Genomic DNA, 26354 nt, shown 5'->3' on the forward strand with positions numbered 1-26354 from the left:
CTCCTTGGGTTATTTTAAAATCTCTGGTTACTTTTAAATCATGGGTATAGCGGACGTTTGCTCTCGTGTCCGAGTGGAGGTCAACAAGAAGGTTGACCAGGTTTTGTTCCACCCCCATTTTTAACAGCACCTCCCATAGCCTGGTTCTGTCTACGCAGTCGAACGCGGACGATAAATCCATAAAGGCCATATGGATCGTCCCTTTTCTTGCTAGGGTGTATTTACTGTTTATTAAATATAGGTTCAGACATTGGGTTATCGTAGAATGGCCTGGTCTGAACCCATATTGTATTGGGGACAGTATGTTATTATCATTGGCCCAGGCTGTTAATCTGTTTAGGATAATACCCCCCACCACTTTTGTGACTGAATTAATCAGGGATATGGGTCTATAACAAGTAACGCTACCACGGTCACCCTTCTTAAAAACAGGGACTATGGTGGAGGACCCCCAGGCTTTTGGGCAACCAGCCAGAATCCCTGCATTTACAACTGCGGTGATGACTGGTGCCCATAAAGAAATGTTTGATTTAAATAGGTCGGGTGGAATACCATCGGGTCCGGGTGCTTTGTTACAGGTTAATCCTTGTATCCCCTTTTCTACCTCCCCCACTGTGAAACACAATACATTTTCGTCAGAGAAATTAAAAACAAAGTCTGCTTGCAAATTGTCACTTTTAAAAATTGTGCTGTAATGTAATATCCACTCTTCCTCGGGTATATTAGTCCCGACGTTAGAGTTTAAGGGGACATCAAACAAGGGTTTGTTTACAATGCTCCAGAACTTGGAGCTATTGCCCAGAATTGCAGGATCGCATAGTTTCTTCCAGACACCGGCTTTTACTTCTTTTTTCCGGGCTGCCAGGACTGACTTATAGTTAGATCGCAGTGACTTAATAAGAACAGGATCTCTTGGGGTAGCCTTAAGTGCTTTTTTTAAGTCTCGGCCGGCCTTTGAGCAGGCTTGATCAAACCACCCTGGTTGATATTCATGACGTCCCTTTATTGGAACTGACAACAATTGGCCGATTTTCTCAACAACAGTAGCAAAGGCAATCAGGGTCGCTTCGGGCAAAGTGGATGGAGAAACACAAAGATCTAGGTCATTACCACAGCTAGTGGCAATTGAATCATACAAGGAGTCGCTATTGACCTTTGACCACTTCAGGCGACGATTTCCGTTGATGGGATTTAAAACACCATGATCAGGTCGTGGCTTCCTCTGATCAAAAAGGTTACCTCCGATTCTGATTGATAAAGGATTGTGGTCGCTGAAAGTGCTTGTTAGGATTTCAAAGTCTGTGGCTAGATCAACTAGATCTCTCGAAAGGAATATGTGGTCTATATAGGAGCCTTTGCCGTGGCCTTTAAACGTGGGGACGTTGAACTGGTGTGAGTCCTCCAGTGTGGCCATTGCGTCGGTTAGATCCTTTCCATCTATTAAGTTATTGATACTGGTGCCTCGGGGCGAATGATCAAAATGAAAGCCAGACCTCCTGTTGCAGCCTAAGAGGCCAATTGGTGTCGTTTCAGGGTTGCCACAGGGATAAGCATTAAAGTCTCCAGCAATAATGATGTTTCGAGGTAGACTATCCGCTTTTGACTCTAAAAGGTTTTGTAGTTTGAGAATATTACACTCTTTGTTTGATGACACGGCATTATAAAGGTTGATAAGTGTCAGTGCCTTTTTACCATTCCTGAGCACTAAGATTTGAATATGCTTGTTGTCCGATGCTCTGGTTGTAACCTGGCAGCTGAGTGCAAGGCTTATGTAGGTTGCCAGGCCCCCTTTAGATCTTCCGCTATTTGATGGGGTAGCTGGTAAGAAAAAACTTTGAAAGCCCTCAATATGTGCATTTGCATCTGCTAACCAGGTTTCTTGGAAGCATAGAATGGTATAATTTTTTACATAGGCTAACCACATAGGATCATTAACCTTAACGGCTAAGCCGGCTGTGTTCCAGGATAAAAGATGTATGGAGCGTTGTTCGGTGAGGCCCAAGCCTGTTGTCAGGGCCTGATCTGCGGAAGGAGAGATTGCTTGGACCCCATGGTCAGTTGTTAGGTGTTCTTGCGATGCATTGCTAGCAGTTAGAGGGTTTTGTACACCACTGTGCACTATGCACTGGGTTAAACTAGTGGCACTTGGATAGCTGCACCCACTCGCATTCGATGTGATTTCTTTAAGTTGTGCTGGAGGAGCTGTCCTAGGCGCTTCACTGATCTCCGGAGAGAAAACACTTATGCACTCTGGGCGCATACTTGATACTCTGTAAAGGGGAGCTGCCTTAGTTGTGGGCTCAGCAGGGATAAGGTAGGAGGATGGAGATACGCTTTGTCAATCGATCTCGTCTAAAAAGTCAATATTATAGAAAGCGTCATACCTGTTAGAAATAGGTACCCCATATTGTGTGTCTGGGTATTGGGGATGTGAAAAGAGCTGCTGCTGTGGACGGATAAAAGGCTCGTTTCTCTCCTGGTATCTACCGTGATGGTTGTTAGGTCTGCTCTGCCACGGTTGTTCATGCCTATAATCAATGTGGTTTGTTCGGATATATGGGCCAATAGGCAGTGTATAGGCCCCTGATTGGTTATCAACCATCGGCTCAAGCAGCCCCTCCTGTCCGTAGACTGACTGCACTTGAGTACGACGATGACCATGGTTATTTGGATAAAAGTAACTTAAAGCCATGGTACGGATCAAGCTACTTGTCACATCGCTTTTCCAGCTGCTTATAAAGCTGGCAGCACGTCTATCCCTAAAGGTTACCACTATACAGTCACCCTCGGTCGATTTAAATCTGTTTCCCACCCAGTCTACTCTTCTTACCTGTGCAATATGACCAATGATATGTTTAGGAATCGGTCTGTGAGTTGTGAGCCAGTGGCTCACCTTATTTTTTAGGTCCCCATGAGTTTCCACCCTATCCCCTGTTAATTTAGGTACCCCAATCATTACAATGGTGTACGGGCTACATTCAGGCGGGAGGTTAACATGAGGTGGACTCTTTACTACCGTCGGTTTTGTCGTGGTAGCACCTATTTGTTTTGAGGATGTGCCCTGTTTAGGGGATTTGGTTATTCTCGTTTGTTCTACCTGGGTAGTTGCAATTTTGGTTGGGGAACTTTCTGCGGCCCATTCGCAATCTTCTGTCTCTGCATCTTGTAAGGTTTGAGAGCTACTTGGTGTGGCTACCACTGGGAGGGGTATATTGGTACCGCTATCTTGAGTTGACGCTGGGGTGGTTAGAGGAGTCTTAGGCTGGTTTTTCTTGCTAGCAAGGGTAGGATTAGCTATGGCTTTTTTTGTCCTAGGATTTTTGTTGCTAATCAGAGTAAGGGAGTTACTGGCTGGTGTGAAGGTAGAGGTTGATTGTGATACCTTCAGTGTTTTTAGCAAGGTGGATGTTGCGTCATTTTGGGCCCTTTCAAACTTCCCTAGGGCATTCTCAATATTGAGGACTCTCTCACTGATAGGTAACAAAAGGGACTTAATCAAACTTTCAAGGTCACTCAGAAGTGATTTTGTATTTATCATCGTTTGTTCAGCCCCGGTTGTGGTGTGTATAGACGTATTTATGGGTGCTGTCGTCTCTTTATTCAAGAACAGGTCTGAGTTTTGACTGCTTATGAAAGGACACAAAGTCCCCTTCTCTGGGGCAGGTTTAGCCAGTCTAAATGTAGACCAAACATCTTTAGCTGAGCTAGGATGTTTGGCCTTGAGGTGAGATTTTTGGTTTTTTGTAATAGATGACTTGGGTTTACCTCGTGTACCAGTTGTCCTAGTTTTGCTCTTTATCAGGCGACTGACTCTAGTAACCGGTTTTGTCATTGTGGATGTATAACCACCCGAGGAAGGGGCTGCTGGGTGTAAGTGAGCTATAGGTGACATATGGTTGCTACTACCGTTTTCCCCGGTAGGTGCAGAACTGTTGTTCCTACTGTTGCCTGAAGGTGAAATAAGCAAGGCTGTTTGCGTGTTGTCTCTTGTTTGGGGACTGGGAAGCCCTGTAAATGACAGCGTTAAAATAGACTCCTCAGAGTTTATGGTGTTATCCAGAATGTTTATGTTACCAGTGGTGTGTAAAGAAAGGTCGGGGAAACATAAATCTGGAGTAAGTGAGAGTCGTCTTTCGGAGTCCTGAATAGCATCCGCCACGACATTGATCGTTTTTTGTAGCATTAAGTCTATGGCGGTTATTGTGGGAAGAGGGCTGTTGGTTACATCTTTCAATCTGGTAGCTGATCTTGTGGTAACGGGGGTATTTCGACTTTTGCTCATCCTCACGATGTTTTTATCAATTGTATGCAGTGGCACTGTGTAAGGAGGTGATGGTTTCGTGGGTGCTGAAGTTATAAAATGTTATTAGGCGTTTACCTTTGTTGAAGACAGCTGGACGGGATCTCAGGGGGGTGGCCCCGTCCCGGACTCCTCGGTCCCCGGAGGGCCACAGAGGGCCCGCCCTTTGCCCGGTCTTAGCCCGGCGCCGCCCCGCGCGCTCCCGCGACGCGGGTGTTAAGGGTTGTTTTTAAGCGCCTCCTGGCGCGCTCCGCCTCGACGCGACTTCCGGTCGCGGAGGCTGCTGGGAAATGTAGTCTTTCCCTCACCCCCACTCGGCGGCAGCACAGTTGTTGCGAGGCTGCGGCGGGGGGGGAGGTACTCGACAATGGAGCTGCGGCAAGGTCGGCGGCAGTGGTGGTGCTCCTGAACGGCTCTGCTGGCAAGGATAGCGACTCTGCTCCTGGTGAGTTATCAGGCTGTTTGGTTGGTCCCCACTGCTTTGAGGATTAAGGGCTGCTTTTAAGCGCCTCCTGGCGCGCTCCGCCTCGACGCGACTTCCGGTCGCGGAGGCTGCTGGGAAATGTAGTCTTTCCCTCACCCCCACTCGGCGGCAGCACAGTTGTTGCGAGGCTGCGGCGGGGGGGGAGGTACTCGACAATGGAGCTGCGGCAAGGTCGGCGGCAGTGGTGGTGCTCCTGAACGGCTCTGCTGGCAAGGATAGCGACTCTGCTCCTGGTGAGTTATCAGGCTGTTTGGTTGGTCCCCAGTGCTTTGAGGATTAAGGGCTGCTTTTAAGCGCCTCCTGGCGCGCTCCGCCTCGACGCGACTTCCGGTCGCGGAGGCTGCTGGGAAATGTAGTCTTTCCCTCACCCCCACTCGGCGGCAGCACAGTTGTTGCGAGGCTGCGGCGGGGGGGGAGGTACTCGACAATGGAGCTGCGGCAAGGTCGGCGGCAGTGGTGGTGCTCCTGAACGGCTCTGCTGGCAAGGATAGCGACTCTGCTCCTGGTGAGTTATCAGGCTGTTTGGTTGGTCCATCACACAGGAATCCACCAGTTACAGGCATGGATAGAATCCACTCATTACAGGCCTGAATGGGAAAGGCCGGTCCACTTAGTGTACAGTTTTCCGAGGAGTGACCGAGGAGCATACCTCAGGAATCCGCAGGTTACAGGCCTGGATAGGAAAGCTCGGTTTACTCTGTACAGGTTACCCAGGAGCGACAAAGGAGCATCCCACAGGAATCCACCGGTTACAGGCCTGGATGGGAAAGCTCAATTTACGCATTGCATGGTTTTCCCAGGAGTGACAGAGGAGCATCCCACAGGAATCTGACGGTTACAGGTATGGATAGGATCCATCGGTTACAGGCCTGGATGGGAAAGCTCAGTTTACTCAATGTACAGTTTTCCCAGGAATGACAGAGGAGCATCCCACAGGAATCCACCAGTTACAGGCATGGATAGAATCCACTCATTACAGGCCTGAATGGGAAAGGCTGTTGCACTTAGTGTACAGTCTTCCGAGGAGTGACAGAGGAGCATCCCTCAGGAATCCACCGGTTACGGGCCTGGGTGGGAAAGCTCAGTTTACTCTGTGTGCAGGTTACCCAGGAGCGACAAAGGAGCATCCCACAGGAATCCACGGGTTATAGGCCTGGATGGGAAAACTCTGTTCACTCAGTGTACAGTTTACCCAGGAGCGACAGAGGAGCATCCCTCAGGAATCCACTGTTTACAGGCATGGATAGGATCCACCGGATACAGGCCTGGATAGAATCCACTGGATACAGGCCTGTATAGTATCCGCCGGTTACAGGCCAGGATAGTATCCACCGGTTACAGGCCTGGATAGTATCCGCCGGTTACAGGCCTGGATAGTATCCGCCGGTTACAGGCCTGGCTAGAATCCACTGGTTACAGGCCTGGATAGAATCCACCGGTTACAGGCCTGGATAGAATCCACCGGTTTCAGGCCTGGATAGAATCCACCGGTTACAGGCTTGGATAGTATCCACCGGTTACAGGCCTGGCTAGAATCCACCGGTTACAGGCCTGGATAGAATCCACCGGTTACAGGCCTGGATAGAATCCACCGGTTACCGGCCTGGATAGAATCCACTGGTTACAGGCTTGGATAGAATCCACCGGTTTCAGGCCTGGATATAATCCACCGGTTACAGGCTTGGATAGTATCCACCGGTTACAGGCCTGGATATAATCCACCGGTTACCGGCCTGGATAGAATCCACTGGTTACAGGCCTGGAAGGTAAATCTCGGTTCACTCAGTATCCAGTTTTCCCAGGATTAATAGAGGCGCAGCTGATAGAAATGCACTCGTCTCCAGAAGCCCTTGCAAATCCCTGTAGAATCCACCCCAGACTTTTGTAAAGCGCGATTAGTCACCATCATTTTTTGACCTCCCCTGTAAGATATCACTTCTGACCGCTAATGTAATGCGTCGCAGAATGTGGCTCGTCCCAAGGAATATCTATGTTTTTTTTCATGGTGAATTATTTTGTATACCAGCTTATTAATTAATAAGGCATATTCCCCGTTATGTAGCATGACGCTTACGTTTTCCTGTCAGACATCCTGAGATTTCCACAGTTTTGGAAGAAAGGAGGTTATCAAGGATCTTTCAGAGAAAACAGAGGAGGCGCTCATAAAGTTACTTATTTTCTTGAATACAAAAAAAGTTGAATGCTGCTTAGCGTGCGGCGCCCTCTAGCGGCAATTTGTGATATCATTTGTTGTGCCGAAGGGAGGAGGTTCATACAAGGCCTGTCCTAAACCAGGAAGTGAACAGGAAAAGGAGTTGGCAGGAAGTCTTCGCTCCTGCAACGTTTCCTCGGGGCCTGAATTTCAGAATCCACTTTTTCAGCCGAATGTAAACCTGTTTTTTTTTTAAAGATGTTGACCGCCTCGTGGTGGTCTACATTTTCTTTAGGCACCCAGGTAGTCATTGATTTTTAATGGCTTCCCTCGGAAGTGTTTATTTTCAGCGAGCGCATTTAGCAATTGCTTGATAGGTTTCTCAATAAATGCATATTTAAATATAATTACCATTAAAGGCACTGATTTATATGTATCGTTGAGTGCAAGAGAATTACAGCAAACCGAAGCAATTGCCTGAAATGATTGGGTCCTCTGCAGAATGTTGTGAGGGCCCCTGAGAGTCCCATATTTAACAGATATTAATAGGATCAGGGATAAATGGCCCCCCTGAAGCAGGAGCGTAACACTGGTCCCTGCAGCTCAAGGGGCACCAGACCTGGTGGGGTAGAGGGTAGTTTACACTCAGCCCAAATCCAACGAATATGTGAGGTATGTGCGGGGCCCCATCATTTTGCTTTACACCACTTTCTTAGAGGGTTGGCATCAGCATGTGCTGCAGGAGCCTGCGTTATGACGTCACGGCATAAAGAATTTGTGTTCCAAAACATACATGTATGCGCATGAAGAGTGTAATACGTACATCCAAGGGATAGGGTTTTACTTATGAGTTGGACATTATTTTTCTGCTTTCAACTGATAAATACGCATTAAACATATTTTCCTTGGGCCAGCGCATGGAGACCCTTACCCCCTACACCCCACGTGATCACTAGTGACGTGTCCCGGCAGTGTATTGATGTGCATACACCATTTTGTAGAGTGAGTGGGGTGCTACAGGGGGCTGTGTTCTTACATTGCTTTTGTTGTAAGAAAGTTCCAGCAGGAACAAGAAGCTGTGGCCATTCTCCGAGGTGGATAGTTAATTTGGGGTGGTGATGTGGGATTGACTGATAGAGGCGTGGGGTGTAAGCAGGGGAAACCCCAGAGGGGGGATATTTCTAAATTGTTTCTGAATTGTTTGACAGCCAAGAAGTACTCTCATTCTACCTGCCTGTCCCTTCCACAGGTTCCAGAAGCACGTGCACACATACCGGATCCTTCCTGACGAAGAGGACTACCTGGCAGTGCAGGTGAGCAGACTGTGGCTTTCTGGGCCCTGTACCCCGGCCGGGCGAGGTATCTTTTGTTTACTAAGAAGAGAGGCGTGCTATTTGCAGCTTTAATTAAGTTAGTTTTGTTTCAAATTATTTTTTAAGCTCAGACTGGTGGCCCAGAAGTTACAATTTAAAGCTGTCCGCTTGTAGGACCTTTTATGAGCCAGGCACCTTTTGTTTTTTACTCCCCCCATTTTCAAATCTGTAAGTGTAGAATGGCAGCAGATATTCTTCAGTATGTGCACCTTGGAATATCATGAGTACATTCACCACTAATCCATTTTGGGTTCCGTAGTAAGCGCTATACAAATATAATTACTATTAGTCGCAAAAACCCGCCTAATTGCCCTGTTTTTAAGGTGTTGGTGTGTAACAGCTCAGCTTCGCTAAGGCACTCAGTAGTGTACTTACTGTGCAGTACAAATGAACCCACAGAAGCTGGACATTGGCATTCATTATCGACCCAAGAGAGCAGGAAACGTTAGCTGGTGGGGCGTTCATTTGAGAAGGAATTTAATGATGACTGCTGTCATGTCTAGACATTATTTAATTAAGCAAGAGCACATTTGTGAGCTAGACTCGTACAACAACAGTCTCGTCTTGATATTGCACGAATCACACCGAGCGAGCAGTGGTGCAAAAAGCGATATCCAAGTGCTAATGTAACTCGATGTTTAACGTGCAGAAATTGTAACAGGCTAAATCTTGTAAAAAAAACCTATAGAAAGAGGAGACCTCTGAGAACATCCGAACAATAACGCCAGTCCTTTCAGTGTTTTCAAAGCTGTGTTAAAACCGCAGTTTGGAGAAATGCCAAATACCATTCCCCCCCCCTGAATTTAACCAAAGGAGAATGCAATGTGGCAGAAGCAGAAAACCATGCCGAATGAGCTCGAATGCGGACAGCAGATCCAAGAGCTATGTTTCAAAAAATAAAAGTCAAAAAAGGGAGTTGCAAGGAAGTGATAGAAGCATGTAGGGGTCTCCTGTCAGGAAAACAAGGCGAAAGGAGTTGAAAGAAAAAAATAATGACCCACCAAACAAAGACCGCAAAATACATCTTTGTCATGTATGTAAATGGCTGTAATTTATTTACACCACGTGGTTTGAGATTTCAACATACAACCCACAGTGCCTTTCAGCTGTCAGATAATTGCTGGTTAGAAACTGTACTCAAAATACAGGAAAAAAGTGAAATACTGATCTAGTGTATCTTTGTATGTTATATTTATTTATACTCAATGTTGTCCTTTTACAATCTTGTTGCTGTTTTTGTTGACCCGTAATTTCCACTATTGCCAAATGTGCTGCCATGTATTTTATACACCTCATAGCAGTGAACACTATTTGGTGTTTCCATGTCTTACAGTATTGTTACATTGATGTAAAGTCTATGGATATATGTTGATTTCTGTGAGGCACATATTTGTCATCTTACCTGATAGTATGTGTTGATTCTGAAAATAAGGCCTTAGTTTTAGATAATTCAGTTTAACTTGCATACGCAGGAGTCTTTTTCTGCAGCGAAGTTAGGCTTGAGGTGAATAACTAAAGTTTTTTAATTATTGATAAAATTGCTTTAGTATCAGTTTAGTTTGTTGGGGCTAGACATCCGACATAAAGATTTCACATGTCTATAGATTGCAAACACAACACTAGAAAATTAATGGGAACAAGATAGTTCTGGTTCTCTGCGAAGATTAATAAGAAGGCTCTCTGTGACTGTGAAGCCAAACGTGCTGTCATAGAACATTGGAGAAAGTCAAAGAAGGTCCTGGACATGCTCTCATACCCTGGGCTGCTCTTGTGACCATTCCTCTTCGAAGTCCAGGAATTTAGGCAAGTAGAAGAAATAGAAATAAGCACAAGAAGTTGAATCACAGGTCCCCTTTGTTCCACCACTCCCACTGTTTGAAGTTGTGCTAAGTCCTGAGTACCACCAAGCCACAGGGTCGTTCTCCTCATCCTATATTGATTATACAGTTTATCCCGATTCTCCATGACATCCTCGGGTCACCGGCGACTCCTCAACAGCCCTAGAATTTAAATTGGTAACAGAATATTTGGTAGTTGCAATGCCTCGAGAGCACCTTTGGGCCCTAAGGATGCAAGGTGGCCTCTAGTCTGGTTACCACCAGTCGATTCGTCCCAAGGCTGACTGCCCCACTCAACCTTGCTTCAAGACTGGTCTCATCCATGAGCCTAGCTCCGCTGACTCCAGCACAGGTCCGACACCAGCGCTGCGACTGACACCAAAAAGTCGAAAACCAAACAATGTTTGTCTATTCTGATTCAGAAACCTCCCAAACTCATGCTGGCGACGATAATTTTTTTTTTTTTTTAATTAGTTTCAAAACAAAGAAAGTAATAGACATATAAGGTGCCATACATTCAGACATAATAATAAGGCGAACAGATGTAGATACAGGATAGATACTAAGCAGTGAAGAAATGGCTGAGACGCCTACGCCAATGTATGAGAAACAGGATGTGCCACAGTACGATATAAGATTCACATGAAGCGCAAGCTCTCAGAGTCTGCCCACCCATAAAATCAGGATAATAGAAGAAGCATGAGCACCAGACACTGGAATACCAAGAAAGTCAGGATGTTCCACCAACTATACTTATAAAAGGAAGGTGAAAGAGAGTGTGAAGAAAAAGAAACCATAAAAACAAAAATGAAGACGAAACAATAAACCCATCCCCCCACCCTGGACCCCAGCATATGGCTATCGCCTAACCCCAACTAGAAGTGTGCCTGTCGCCCCAACTAACTAAATACTAAAAGTAGAAAATGGAGGAGGGCGTCTTCATACATGCCCCCGGTCTCCGCTCCCCCCGCCAAAACCAAGAATCCCCAGACTAAGGTCTCGAAATCTATTAAGCTACAAATACGTAGCGCAACAGAGGAAACTCCAAACACCGCCCAACCTCCCGAACGCATCATGGTTGCAAACCCCGTGTCCAGTAATACCCGATGGCAAACTCAATCACACATTCTCATCCTTGACCCTTCCGATCAAACATGTGAGCCCCTTCCGGATAAACTGTCGCTTCCGCAGGATAGTCAATGCATGAAAAATCTGTAGCAAAGTTCAAAACGAGACGAAGCAGAGAGATGAGTGTTGAGAACTCCGCTAAGTCCAAAGACTCCCCACACCGTCATGGATTCCCAAGGTTGTTTCGTCTGCCATCTTAGCGGTGCCGATGTACAGCGGAGTGACGCAGTTTCAAACCAACAACAATTCCCATCAAAAGTCTCCGGAAAGGGAGCATCAAGTAGTCCTTCCATAGTCGGCAACGATCGTAGGCCTGACAATCCAATTGCGGCATCAAGCTTGCCCTCAGCACCCAAAACACTGGTCAGAGGCTCCAACGCCTCCCATAGTACGGGGTCTGCTTCCTCTATCGAAGTGGCCATCTTGGGTATCTCGAGTCGTTTCGTTTCTTGTAGTGGACCAGGGTCCGGTCCCATCCGCCCAGTTCCAGACAAAAAAACTATCAGTTTATGGATGTGGGCTTCCACGCAGACGTGAAGTGACCCTATGGCTGCCAACACAGTTCGTAGTGACGGGTCACTCACAGTCCGCTCCACAACATCTCGCTCAGTTTCGGTCATATTCGCGTCCCCAGAGAGCCCGGTCTCCCCGGGGAGAATAGGTGGATGCGGAACGGGCGACTTCAGAGGGGGACTTATCGTTGGGGACAATAACAATCCAAACTCAGCCACCGTAGGCGGAGATCCCAACCCAGCGAACACCGGCGGGGCCCTAACCGGGCCACCGAGCCAGGGACCCCCGTCTACAGCTCCAATTGTGCGTCGTCACCCCTCCTTCGAAATTTACCAATTCAGCCAGCCATCGTCAACTTCGGTCCAAGAGAAAATGTTTCACCTCGGTAGATCGGACCCTGTCACACAACTACAGCCGATGTTGTTCAACTGAAACCCGTCTGGGCCAGTACTCGAGACCCCGGCTTCCAGGCTGGACTAGGCCGCAAACTGCCACACGACGTATCTTTGTCCGTTAAGCACTGTTAAGCTCCAGACCGATTCATACACACGGAGGCAGGGCGCAAAAACAGGATAAATAACAGGATCTTCTGGCAGGAGTCGGAGGTCGGCGGAGCCGGGAGCTTACGCGGCCATCTCGTTGCTGGCGTAGCTCCTCCGGCGACGATAATGTTGATGATACCCCTTGTAATAAATTGGGTTGTTGGTTGAGGGGTGTGAAACCCTACTCAAGTAGCAGCCACAATCCTTGTCAAGGTGAACTACAAGAAGTCACAAATTTAACCTGTGCTTAACCTTCTGGTAACTTGGCACAAAATCAATCCGGGATAACTTCCAGACAACGTGTAAAGTATTTATGCAGCACACAAACAGTAATAAAGTGGAAACCCAACACAAGAAAAATCCTCACATCAATTTATAAAAAGAGTATATTTCAATAAAATATTTGACACCAAAACTGCCAAAAATCAAATCGGCAGAACCGGAGATATGCAATTTTAAATGTTTCAGGTAAGTATAGCAGGTAACAAGCACAATAAAAGCACCCCCTGCGAGTATCTGATCGTGCAGGACCGGATAAAAGTCACAAGTTTTTTTTATTTTTTATAAACTTTTATTGCAGTAATAAACGGCACCTTGCCATGGTACTACATTACACGCAAACGGCCTAAGGCCGATAAAGCACATTCAATGTATATCTTACGCAGCCATTTAGCCAACAACCCGAAGCGGGCATGCGGTGATAATAATTACGACCCAGAGTTCCCGCATCCTGACATACAACAAAAAACTCCCACAGGCTCTGCACAAATGTATGTGCTGTGCGTCCCCCTATGCATGAGCATCAAACCAATATCAGCAGTCCAGAATGTGTACCACGCCCTCCCTAAAGTCTCCCTGTTCCTCCAACCCCCCCCGAACCCCCTACCCTGCATCCCCATGGAAAAACTTGATTCACAGCCTCGCCCTAAGGGGTGTCTACAGTTGCTGTCTGGGGAGCCCCCGTGTTCCGCCAAGGGAGTCCATAGTGCCCGTCGTTGCCTCACCAGCCACTTCCACCTCCGCATTCTCCGCCGCACCCCCTGTGTGAAGCCTATAGGTATTATATAGTCCCCAAAAGTTTTTCGGTCTGCTCCTAGGTGGGAGTAGCTCGCTGTAGTAGTAATAGTAGTAGTTATGCGGTCCAAAGGCTCAAATATCATGGCCGGTAGGGGAAGAGGTTCCCCAAACAGTCTCTCCATGCGGAGGAAAAGTATATCTGCCTCACCATGTATCCAGGCGTGAACATGAACCCCCTGCGCTACCCTATAATATAGTTCGAAGTCTGGTGCGCCAAGACCTCCCAAATAATATGGTAGGGTAAGGACTTCCACTGTACCCTCGTTTGCTTACCGGCCCAGGCTAATTTTTATCATGGATTGACGTAGTCGCAGGAAGAAGGAGCGCAGCAACACTATTGTTATGTTCGTAAATAAGAACAGGAACAGGAGCCTGGGCAGAACCACCATTTTCATAATCGAAATTCTTCCCATCAGAGACAAACGGAGGCAAATCCACAACTCTACATCGTCTTCAAGCCAGAAGTCACAAGTTCAGGCCGACCACAATGGAGCAGGGACCAGGTTAGTCCAGCTGAAAAAGTTACCTTTTAACCTCTAGCCAGCATGAGGAGTTAATTTTGTGGTGAAGGTGAGCATGAGGAGCAGGGTGAGCGTCGCAGATGGTCGTCACTGTAGCACAAAGAGCTGGACGGTTGTTGCGGTATTTCTAACATCTTGTCAATTGTCGTAGACGGTTGTTGTTGGAAATTCACCTTGGCGGTCACCACGGGCTGTCGATGCCATAGCACGACGTGCAGATCTCTCGTTGTCGGTTGACTCTGACGGTCAGCGGTCACTGCAGCGTGAAGCTTTTTGTTGGCAGTTGGAACGGAGGGTGGCAAGATCTTATTGCGAACGGGCTTGTTCGCATGTCATGAAGAGCCCAAAACTTTAAGATTTCTTCCTTTATTCAAGGAGGTGCTCAACGGATGCCACACCAAAGGTCCAGGACCTGGGAGGCACCTCTTGGGGATCAGTAACTGACTCCCGCAGGACCCAGGCAGGTCCAGTTCAGCAGGCCAGCTGGGTAGTTGCAGAGGGGCCTCTGGAGCTTGTGTCCCTGTAGCTCAGAACAGGAGAGGAGTCAGCTGACCCTTCGAATCACGTCAAGTGTTTTACTACCAGATCATATCAAACATAAAAGTAAATGTTCATATTTTCACTTGCAACACACCCTGCCCTATGGTCTGTTTTAGGGCCTACCCTAGGGGTGAGTTATATGTATTAAAAAGGAAGGTTTAGGCAGTGCTTAATTTGAGCCGGTGGTTTCCGGTGCTCAGCACTGGCACTTAATCACCTACATCGGCGTCTTTCATGAGCGCCAGTTAAAGACACAGTCATTTACAGGGAGATTAAGTGATTTGTCCAGCACCATAGGATGTTGAGCGAATGCCGAAACTCAAACCTGCTTCCCCAGCTCCGAAGTTCGCAGCTGTGGCCATTACGCCGCATCCTCTGCCCACTTTCATGATTAGTAGTTGGATCCGGTTTAGGCGGCGCTAACAGGAGAAATGTGCTGGTGAACGCTGTCTCCTGATGAGGGGCCCTGGCACTTATTTTTTTAACTAAATTAACCTCTGGGTTAAGGCCTGGCAAAATGTTCCCCTACAGACAGATTGGTATGTGTCAGTAGGTACTCCAGGTATTCCAACACTAGTAAAAACCTAATCATTATACATTGGCACATTCTGATTACTGGCAAGCAAAACTTAAAGAAACCTTTATTTGCTTTAGGAGAAGCAGTAATTTACGAGAGCTGTTGGTTCATACACAACCCAAGAAGGCCAAGGCTAGCCCATAAACTGAACTTTGGGGCCTCCTGAAAGTGAGCAGACATTATCCCTGTAGATCATGTTCCGTGTGCCACCGCACTATGACAACTAGATCTGTTGATCTGGGTCGGAATAATTCATGGGAGCTATGGAAATGCACTAATGGTAATAGTGAGGGAGTGATTTACCTGATACCTGCCTATGTTTACTGCACTATTGAGGCATGATGACTTGGAAGGTACGTGATCGCATTTGTGAACACCGAAGCACCATACGATGCAGACGTAGTACCACCAAACTAACTATTATTTCAGCATGATGCACCCAGAAAATGACTTGTCATTGGTAGTCATTGATAAACTAGATTTGATAGGAGAACTGACTCATTTCACACAGTTACTCAGTCTGAAAAAACAATGGTGAGTGCATCGCCTGTACACTGTCCAAGACGGGCTTAACATTGACATACTGTAGCGAAGAATCGTGACGATGACACGCTAGGCACTTTACGCTTCTCGCTCCACGATGACCGCAATTTATACTTCAAGTAAAATTCCCGGACAGGAATACTCACGACCTGCAGCTCATCGCCAGAAAATCGCTAAAGTCCCCACCGCATTACAACTCACAGCAGTGACAGTCAGCGTAGCAGTCGAACTCTGACGCACACCAGGGCAAAGGTGAGCACTGCCTACCTTCCTTCTTCGTCGCCAGTCTGTGTAGTGAAGGAGCCTACTTTACTGCAGGGTCATTTAAGTAGAGTTTATTTGCCTAGAAGGAAGGCAGCTAAACATCCAGACAGCTAGCTCCCCAACAGCCTTTCCTTAACCGTCCACCAAGAACCTACTCCGACCCGCAGTCCAAGAACCCTGCCACTCACCAACATTCTGCCCAAGGTTGCTTAGAACGCTACACATACCAATGATCTCATTGTCTGAGATCTAATATCACTGTCTACTTTGAGGTGACCTTTTGAGTCACATTAATAACATGCTCATTTTATGATTCAGCTGAGCGAATCTTCTGGAGACTGTTGCACAGATAGCGGTTTCATTTACTACTCTCACTTTAACACCCTGCAAGCAGCCTTATGGAAAAATGGACAGTACCATCTATGTATTTAATATGTTAAAAGAATACATCTCTCTTCCATGAAGTGGTGATATTTAGTATTAAGGATAGCCTGCCACTGATTGAGTGTGCTATTCTCGGGTTAGTTTCTCGTACTCTAGCTTCCCACAGATTCAATTCAGTACCCGCGCACAGAACTTCAATTCTCAGCTTCTTAGAGCAGGAACTCTGACCTTCTGGTTGGAGTCACTACTCTTCCCCCGCGCAGCTCCACATTTATGGCACTGCCCTTAGTACCAACTTGAGCTTTAGGTAGGCCCTCCTCCACCCGCAGACTCCTGCCTGCGCCTCATCCTTGGTGGTCTAGTGGAAAAGCCTGCTCTTCTGCTAGTCCGCTCTGTGGGTGACAGCCTTTTCTGTTTTGCATTTCTCTTTTGCCTCTTTTTGTCTTTTTCTGTTTTGCCTTTTTTGTTGTCTTTTCCCCGCCGTTGCTGCCCCTGCGGCCCTCCCCCCTGCTGCTCCCCCTCCCCGACCCCTACTAAATGGCGGCCGTGCCCTAGACCAGTCCATCTGCGCTTTTCCGTGGCCAGCACCAGGGACCCTGGTCCCCCGACCCCCAGCACACTCTATGAACTCAACCCTGGACGCAAAAAGAACTGCCAGCTCTCGACACAGAGCAACACCCATGGACCGATCTACTGCCAACACTGCTGCTGCACCTTCACCCACCTCCAGACCCAGGCAGCTACTCCCAACCCACCGGACACCACTGTACACAAGCCCCTGAGCTGCATCCTTAACATACGCTCCCTGCACAGACACGCCGTAGAAATCTGGGACCTTCTCAACACTCACTTGCCCAACGTTGCCTTCCTCACAGAGACCTGGACCAACGCCAGCTCTGCTCCGGACATCGCAACCGCCCTCCCCGACAGAATCAAGATCCTGAGGAAGGCCCAGGAGGAGGCCTCGCCATCATTCACAAAAGCTCCCTCCAACTAACAACCACCGACTCAGACAACGCCTCACCCCCCATGGAACACATCCACTTCTGGATACAGCCCAACCCTGGAACGACGCTCAGCGGAACACTCGCCTACAGACCTCCCGGACTCTGCACGCCTTTCACCAAAATCATTGCAGACTACATCACTCCCCATGCTCTCGCCTCCACGGACTACTTACTGCTCGGACACCTGAATTTCCACCTAGACAACCTCAGCAATGCTAACACCACCGCCCTCCTGGAGAACCTCACCAACATAGGACTGAAGCACTTGTCTCCACCCCCACACACAAAGCAGGACACACGCTCAACCCCATCTTCGCCGGAGGAAACATTAGCTTCAGCCAAACCACCGAACCGCTCTGGACAGACCACCAGGGCATCTATTTCTCCTTCTCGAAACCACGGCACACAAGCGCACACCCCGCTTCCCAAGCAGAAACTGGAACAATGTCTCCGGAGAACACCTCACCTCTGCTGCCCTCTGCAGCACACCTCCCCTACTATGACAGACGTCAAAACAGCAGAAAGCAACCTCCACCAATGAATCGCCAACTGCGCCAACACTCTCACCCCCCTTCATAACTCCACGAGATGACACAACACGGAAGCCACCTGGCTCACCACGGACCTCCAAGAATCCAAGCTCTCTTGCCAACGACTGGAGAAAACATGGAGAAGCAGCAAAACCCCGGAAGCACGCTCCTCCTACAAGGCGGCCACCATGGCACACCACCAACTCATCAAATCAACAAAGAGAAACTTAATTCAAGACAGAATCCTCTCCAACTCCCACAACTCTTCGCCATCATAAAAGAATTTGCCAGCCCCAACAGCGAAACAACCGACGTCGCTCCCTCCCAAGACCTCTGCTAACAAACTCGGCTCCTTCTTCCACCTCAAGAACAAGATGCTCTACGACAACTTTGACGACCAAGACCATGGCACTGCCTCAACCCCCACTCCCCCCTCTAGTGACACCATCTAGCAGACCCTCCTCACCTGGATCCCTTTCTCCACAGAAGACACAGCAAAGACAATGAAAAGTATCCACTCCGGAGCACCTACTGACCCCTGCCCGCCGCACATCTTCCACAGGTCCGCCACCACCATGTCATCCGAACTACGCCGAACTATCAACTGCTCCCTCGAGACCGCCGCATTCCCCCGACGACTGGAAACACCCTCTTTAAAAGCCCTCTGCAGACCCGACAGATCTCAAGAACTTCAGGCCCATCTCACTACTCCCTTTCTTCGCCAAAGTCATCGAGAAAGCCGTCAACACCCAGCTAGCACACTTCATAGAAACCCACAGTATCCTAGACACCTCTCAATCCGGATTCTACAGCAACAACAGCACAGAGACCGCCCTCATAGCCGCCACCGACATTAGCGCCCTCCTTTACCAAGGCCACACAGCAGCCCTCATCCTCCTGGACCTTTCAGCATCCTTCGACACCGTCTCCCACCACACACTAGCTACCAGTCCCCACAACACTGGCATCCAGGGATCAGCCTTAGACTGGATTCGATCTTTCCTCTCAGGCAGAACACAATAATAAGACTCCCGTCCTACCTCTCCGAACCAGCAGTGATCAGATGCGGAGTACCCCAAGCATCCTTCCTCAGCCCCACGCTTTTTAACATCTACATGGCCCCACTCGCAACCATCGTCAGAAAGCACAAACTCAACATAGTCTCATACGGCGACGACACCCAGCTCATCCTCTCCCTCACCAAGGAACATTGCAACCTGGATGAGAAGCAGCTGCCTGAAGCTCAACTCTGAGAAAAAGGAAGTCTTCATCCTCGGCTCCACCCCCTCTGCATGGAACAACACCTGGTAGCCCCCCCTCCCTCGAAAACCCTCCCACCACAATGGACTACACATGCAACGAAAGCATCATTCTTGATTCTTCACTCACCATGAACCACCAGATCAACGTTGTATCCTTCACTTGCTTCAACACCCTCTGCATACTTCGCAAGACCTTCAAATGGATCCCCCCGATGCCAGGAAGACCATCAATCACGCTTTCATCACCAACGGACTGGACTACGGAAACACCCTCTACGCTGGAACAAAACAAAAAACTCGTCCGCAAACTCCAGAGCGTCCAGAACGCCCCAGCCAGACGTATCATCGACATCCCACGACGACCACATCACCCAACACCTCCGCAACCTCCACCGTGCATTTCAGCAGCCTCGGTCAGACAAAGGTATCTGGAGGTGCATGTTGCAGCATCTCTATGCGATTGTCACCATATTTGTGCCTGTGATCATTTGTTAGGAGACATGAGCACGCCACAGCCAGCCACCATTAGTCAAGTTTATTATTTTTAAACCGGCACGGCATGTATAAATCCTGCATTACGTAGTACATTTGAGGGGAAGAGTTACTACACAATATGTTTCTAAAGAGCCTGATGAGCGTGACTATGTTTGTGTCTAGAGATTTTCATGGACACTTCTCATGCACCACGCTCCGTTTGCTCCTAGAGTTGGTGTGTTAATACTAATCGACTGTCACTAACCCATACATCTCTCTGGCTGTACCAGGTCCTTATTCTTCCAATTCGTGCCGCTATACAGTATTACAAAAAAAATGCTTCAGTTTGATTAGTTCCCCACTGAGTAACTGATATGAGAAGTACATTGTATGAGTAATGTCTGTTGATTGCTTGAGCCAGAGAATCATGTGTTTGGGATTTCTGTATGTTCAGCAGGTCCGAGCCGTATTTACTACAACTGCAAGGACGAAGTGAAACCATGTAATTATATTGGTGAGAAGAATCTATCAGCATGCACACTTTAGTATGGGTTTGTAGTGGATTCTTCACGTGTGTATTCACTTTACCACTGTGCACACTACTTTGGTCACATCTATGAAGTTATAGTTTATGCATTATCTAATGTTGTGAGTATTTTATTCCCTATTGCAGGCCAACAGTGAGGAGATATTTACATTTCAAAAGTGTTTGCCAGAGCAGAGAGGGTGACTTGAGTCCTGACAAATGCCACTGACACCTCCTTTTAGTGTTGATACAGGCAGAAACATGTCGACCTCTATTGTGGGTAGAACTATATCCTACTCTTTTTACCCTGCCACTTAAGGGCTCATTAAAATGCACTTCTCCACCTAGTAGTTAGTTTTATTCCTTTCCAGTTCATTATTCCCCTTTGCACACCCACATACCCCCTTAGACCAGACAAGTTGCCTAGCTAACCATTTACACTCTATCCCCCCAAGCTGCCCTATATATTGAAGGGTGGTAGTTTTCATCCACTCCTTAGAGATGTCCGGAGGGCCCCAATGAATGAAGCATGCGACCCATCGGGTGGGTGACGGCCTTCGTCCTTAAACAGGTAGGCGGTTTCCCCTAGATCAACCTGATTTTCGGGTTATGTTCCAGATATGTTTGCAGCTAGTTCTTTTTGTGTTGTCTACAATTATGGGAGGCTGAACTGACTGCCTAGTGATGTTTGACAAAAGGTTTATTTTGTCAGGTCGAAATTGCAGTTTAAAACTGCATAAACAAGCTTCCATGTCAGGGCTTGTGACATGTTTTTGAGGGGCTACTTAAGTGGGTGGCGCAATGAGTGCTGCAGGCTCACTAGTAGTATTTAATTTACTGGCCCTGGGTACCTGTAGCACCACTTTACTTGGGACTTATACATGAATTAAATAGGCAAATTGGTGTAGGCTACTTCGACCGTGTTTACAGGAGAAAGCACAAGCAATTTAGCATGGTTAGCACTGGTAAAGTGCACAGAGTCCTAAAAGCTAACAAAAATGGGTTCAGAAAACAGGAGAGGTCAGGCCATAACGTTTGTTGGTGGCCCTGCAGAGAGGGCCAGGTCCAACACCCCTTTGCAACAAAAAACTATTTCTGGATCTGATAGATGCCAGTGGGTTGGACACCGACACCTCCCTAGACATTGGCCTTTCTGCTCCTAAAACTTCAGAGACAGTGGTCAGGAGGGAAGATGACATTTTGCATCTCACCCTCCCAACAACAGAGGTGACGACAAATGATTTAACTGAAGTGCTCAACCATGGTCAAACGAACTAAGAACCTCTGCTTCCCTTCAATAAGACCCAATATCCAGCACCTCCACATCCCTCCTGGCAGCTGCCGCAAAACCACTTTGTCACCCCTGTCAGCACAAGATTGCCCAGTGAGAGGCCTGCATCACCTACTACCTCCCCAGGTGAAGAAGCATCACATCCGACCAATGGGTGCTCCTGACCTTCGTTCTGTAATCCTTATTCTCAGTTTTGTCGCCCAGGATAGCTGTTGTGCATTCACTAATGTCACACAAGGTTTCACTTGTGGCATCCAATATCTTAATTACTCCATTATGAGAAATCATAAGGATTGTGCTCATGCTGGGCCCTAGTAGCCAATGGCATATTTAGGATGGATACTATTGACTTAATAGAGTAAAATGCACTGAGATAGTACTAGGTGACCTGGTCTTGGTGTGGTGGATACATATAACCACCTAGAAAACACATCAAGTCCAAGTGTTGTGTGGTTGGCCAGGATGAATTCTTTAAAGAAAGTACTGCCCTACCCAGGGAAACATAAGATATGCCACACTTATTTTCACCATTTACACCAATGTTATATTGATCGTTTTGTTTTTTGTGCACTTTTTGCATGACTGTGATCCGGCATAAACAATGCTTATGCAAGTGAAGAGAGGGGAATGATGCAGAGAGACTCCTCTTTAGTTCCAAGGAGTCCTTCAATGGCAGATGGCATTCTCGGAGTTTTATAAAACTCTGCAATAGTAACTAGAGTTGTTCTCTGCCAAGGTATAAGCCAAAGCAAAGCGCATCACTATGCACACGTAGTGTTTTATGTAAAAGTCTGTTTGAATGTTAAATAGTGCACAAGTTTTGATGAGCATAGCAGTGTGGTGCTTTAAAAGGAGGAGTTTTGTGGAGCGATGCCGTTATACCCAAAGTACGTCCAGTGTTTTTTGAATCTGCTTGAATATTGTTTGTAGGTTGCCGAAAACTGCAGCCAGAACTTATAGTTAGACTTGTGAGCGCAACCGAGAACAGAAGCTTGTATTGCAACAAGCATTGTCTTTCAGATGATTGCCTTTTAGAATCCCAGGTTTGCGGAAGATGATAGTATTGTGACCTACTGTGGCTTGAGATCCAGTCCCACAGTCAAAGACAACGGAGGCCGCAGAGCCTATACACCAGTGGCTATAGAAAGTGGCTATAGTAAGAATGCTGGTGTACTGAGGAAACTTGAAGAAATGTCACAGTGCCCTACCATTTCCTAAAACCATGGGAGTGTGTAGCAAGCAAGGGGGTGACTCCAGGATGCTTACAATGCAGTGTTCACACGTGTAAGGAGAGCAGGATGAACATGGCAGCATCTACACAAGGTCAATAGCAAGGTAATGTGCCCAACAGAGGGAGTCCCAGTGTTTTATAAACTGAGGATTTACATGTAGCAAACTGTAGAACTAGTCTAGATCCCTTTGTGAGAAATGAGACTTGAGCTTTGGTGAAATGGATATAGTTACATGGATGATGGGGCGCCCTGACCCCCATTTAGAGTCAGCGGCAACTCTACCATATGCAAAAGCTCAGTAGAACATGAAGATGGTAAATAAAGGTGGACACGGAGAAGAGAGCCTTGAGGCTTCATAAGAGCCGAATAAAACCATGGCACTTGTAAATATAGGATCTACACAATTTATTCTTCAGAACAGCTGCATTGAAAGGAGTAGCAGGGGAAGGATATGTCAAATGGTAATTAAAAAGAAAAACAAGAAAGTGTAGAGGTGAAGAACAGCATTGGCTCTCAGTCTTCCAGCCAACACACCGAAATGACAAGCAGAGCCTCTCAGAAGCAACTTAAAACCATGGGAGAGAACCACCGCTGAGCCACTGGAATGACCATGCGATACGAGAACACCAGATCTATCCAGAAACTCTGAATCAGGCTGAAGGTTTTTGTATCAGTGGAGTAGAGTTTGTGTGATTCAGGAGTGATATGATGTAATAGTTTTGATCAAGCAGGAGAATATTTTTTTTGGATGCCCATTTGTTGCCCTGCCCTCCTCTTCCTATGAGCGGGGTATCTAGAAGAGAGTGTTTGCATGGTGTGTCTCATAAGCGAAGGGGACCAAAGTGAAGAGCCATATTCTGCATTTAACCTAAGGCCGTGATCTCTCAGTAAGCTCTCCTTTTATACTAATGTATTTTATCTATCTAGTTATTAAATAAATAGGTCCAGAAAATAATTTCCACATTCCTACTCACCCATGAGTAAGAGATTATTGAATTTGCCAAGGAGAGCGTGGGTCACATGTACATTTTTACCATGTAGTCAGATGAAATGTATCTAAACTGTGGTTTTTATGCTTTGAACTGGACGCATTTCCTTTCCAACCAAATAGATATTTGATCTAAGCCATGTGCAGACGTAGAACGGGCATGAACACCCATTGGATCAAAATCAACGTGGTTGTTTGTCATCGGCATCACTGTGTTGTGAATCAGCTGCTGAGTGTTGTGTATGAATATGAAAGTACTGAGGAAAGTGAGTAGTCGTCCGTATTACAAAAATATCTAGAACGTCGTGCTTTAATCAGTAGCAGATCGTTTTAGTTATATCACCTCTCTCCTCAGACTCCAGCACTCACGATTATACGCAACAAACCAGAGTACAAAAAAGCAGAGGAAAAAGATTGTGATTAACAGGTCTATGGAAAATATCCAAATGCAGAAGTGAAAATGTTTCCACTGAGTTTAATTGTACAAAGACCTACACTGACGTTTGCACTAATACATAGGGGACACTCCCTCGTTAGCAGAACCTTTTATTTTTTTTATATTCTTACGCCCTGCAGTCACTGTGGTTGCATGGATGTAGACCCCCTTGCCTCTATGCTCCCACCCGTGACACACTTCTCCCTCACCTTCTTAAACCATCAGTTACACCTTCCATCATTCTTAGCCAAATCTAATCTTAACCTCGATCGTTACCTAAGCCCTACCACCTACCCTTCTCTACACATTTTATAAAAGAAAAATGGCTCAGCGTTAAAAATGCTCTATGTATCTATTTACTAGCAATCAATCACTGAAAACATGTCAGTGACCCTTATGTTCCCCCAGATGTCCCCCCAGCACGGAATAAGGCAAAAGAAGGGGGAGGGTGTGTAGGCATCCTCTTAATCCACTTATTTATAATGTTATGTACAGTACTGAAACCAACAAATAGGTAAAGCACCTGTATCTGCAGCTCAAGCTAAGACACACCCACCCCAGATGAGACCTGGACAGCAGCAGCCAAGGTGCCTCACAAATAAAAATCCTACATGAGCAGTAGCACTGCAGGCATCACACACAGTTCAAGGGATGACAGATGTGAGTAGAACCTGCTCTCTCCAGTCCTCGCTTTACTTTGACCAACCCCTGTGATTGAGGCTTTTGAAAGGTGACTGGACAGTGAGGGAACAGCAGGGGCCTGTAAGGGGTGTCCTTTGCTGGGCTGTGAACGGAACACGCTGATGAGTGTCTCCAGGGGAGTTTGTAAGGGATTCCCTTTCGGGTGCCTGATGTGAATGGTGTGTGTTGGCCTTAGTGCGGGGGATCAGGCCTTCTGTAGGGCAAAGAAGATTGTTTACAGGCCTAGCCAGAGGACCTGATGCAAAGTGAAGTAGTGGGAGGAATCCTGACAGAGCTCTGCACTGTAAAGAGACCTGGTTCTGTGGAGAAACAACCTAAACCGTGTACTGTGGACAAACACCGCCCCCCCCCCTTCCCCAAGGTGTCTTTCATCCGAAAGGAAGGGTAATAGCAGTGGGGCGTGGGAGGAATTAAAGGGAAGGAAACTCAGGGGCTTAACCCAAGCAAACACTTCCCACTTGTGAAAGGTCGTTTTCCAGTACATAGGAGTATTTGTGTCCTTCCTGTTTTGTAATTCATGGCTCTTCAACTCGGTCATTCTAAATATTGTAATTTTGTTTAAAAGTGAAACAATTTTCACTTAGTCCGGGCTCGACTGGTCATTTATGACTTAGGAAGATCCCCGGTGGGATGGGGAGCAGCTGGCTGGGTGAGAGCTTATGGGATTTTCCATCCAGGCAGGACTGAGTAAGTGGCAATTTCCATGTACTCAGAAGCATCATTTGGTGCTGCTGGACTAGTACTACCGAGTGTTGCAGCAAAGCTTAAAATAGCGCTGTCTTCGACGAGGTTTCTTCAAAAAGTGAATTGTATGACCCTGTCTCAAATGTTTAATGGGGGCAGGGGTCGAAGAATTAGAGGGCGGGAATAACCCAAGGATAAGATGAGTGACAGGAATCAGAGGTGTGGCCAGAATGCACAAAATATTACATTGTTTAGTATTTGTTTGGCATTTCAGTGCGAGTTACAGCTTATTAGGAGCTTATTTATTTCAAACAATGGATACAAATGTTTATTTAAAGTTTAACATGAGTTATTGACATTAAATACATTCACAAAGTGGGATATGTTTTCAATCACCGAATGTCCCAAATACGCTAAAAAGTGGAATCACAAGCCATATTTGTCTCCGACCCATTGAGTTTCTGTCATCAGCACTTCGCATCCCTTTTTCCACAGGAGCAGTTAAATATGAATGGGAAAATATCCTAATTTGGAATGGTTTTCATTTGGAATGGTTTTCTATATCATTATGGCTCTGCCATACTTGCCACATAATACAACATCTGCTGCTTAATCTGACAATTTTAACCAGTAGTTTGAACCTCAAACGGATCAAAAGTTACTAACAAATGTGACTTGTGTTGCTGCAAAGTGGACTGCTCTTTGCAAAGGTTGACCGATCACCTTTCTCACTGCTGCATTTGTATGTTACACTCGTACTAATAAGGCACACATTTTCCAAGACTGTTAGCTTGTGTAAAAATGTCAAAATAATAAAGTATCAGAAAAATATACTGCATTATGCTGCAGGCAGCCTGTTGTTTTTTGCTGTATAATTTAGTCAACTCTGCGGCATCATTTTGTCCTTCTTTGCTGCATAATTCAAGTGGCCCAAAGCAGGCAGCACATGTTAAAAGTGCTTGTGCATGAAGTAGAGAGACTGTGGA

General features: G+C 46.8%; 1 protein-coding gene across 1 annotated transcript in view; it reads left to right on the forward strand.

Moving 5' to 3' along the window:
• INPPL1 (inositol polyphosphate phosphatase like 1) overlaps positions 1 to 26354 on the forward strand; it is a 915229-nt gene that overhangs the window by 296952 nt on the left and 591923 nt on the right. The window contains exon 2 of the mRNA XM_086933779.1: positions 8186 to 8249. Coding sequence (XP_086789905.1) covers positions 8186 to 8249 — 64 coding nt within the window. The remainder of the gene's footprint in view (positions 1 to 8185; positions 8250 to 26354) is intronic.

The sequence above is a fragment of the Lissotriton vulgaris genome, chromosome 8, assembly GCF_964263255.1.
Source record: "Lissotriton vulgaris chromosome 8, aLisVul1.2, whole genome shotgun sequence".
NCBI lineage: Eukaryota > Metazoa > Chordata > Amphibia > Caudata > Salamandridae > Lissotriton > Lissotriton vulgaris.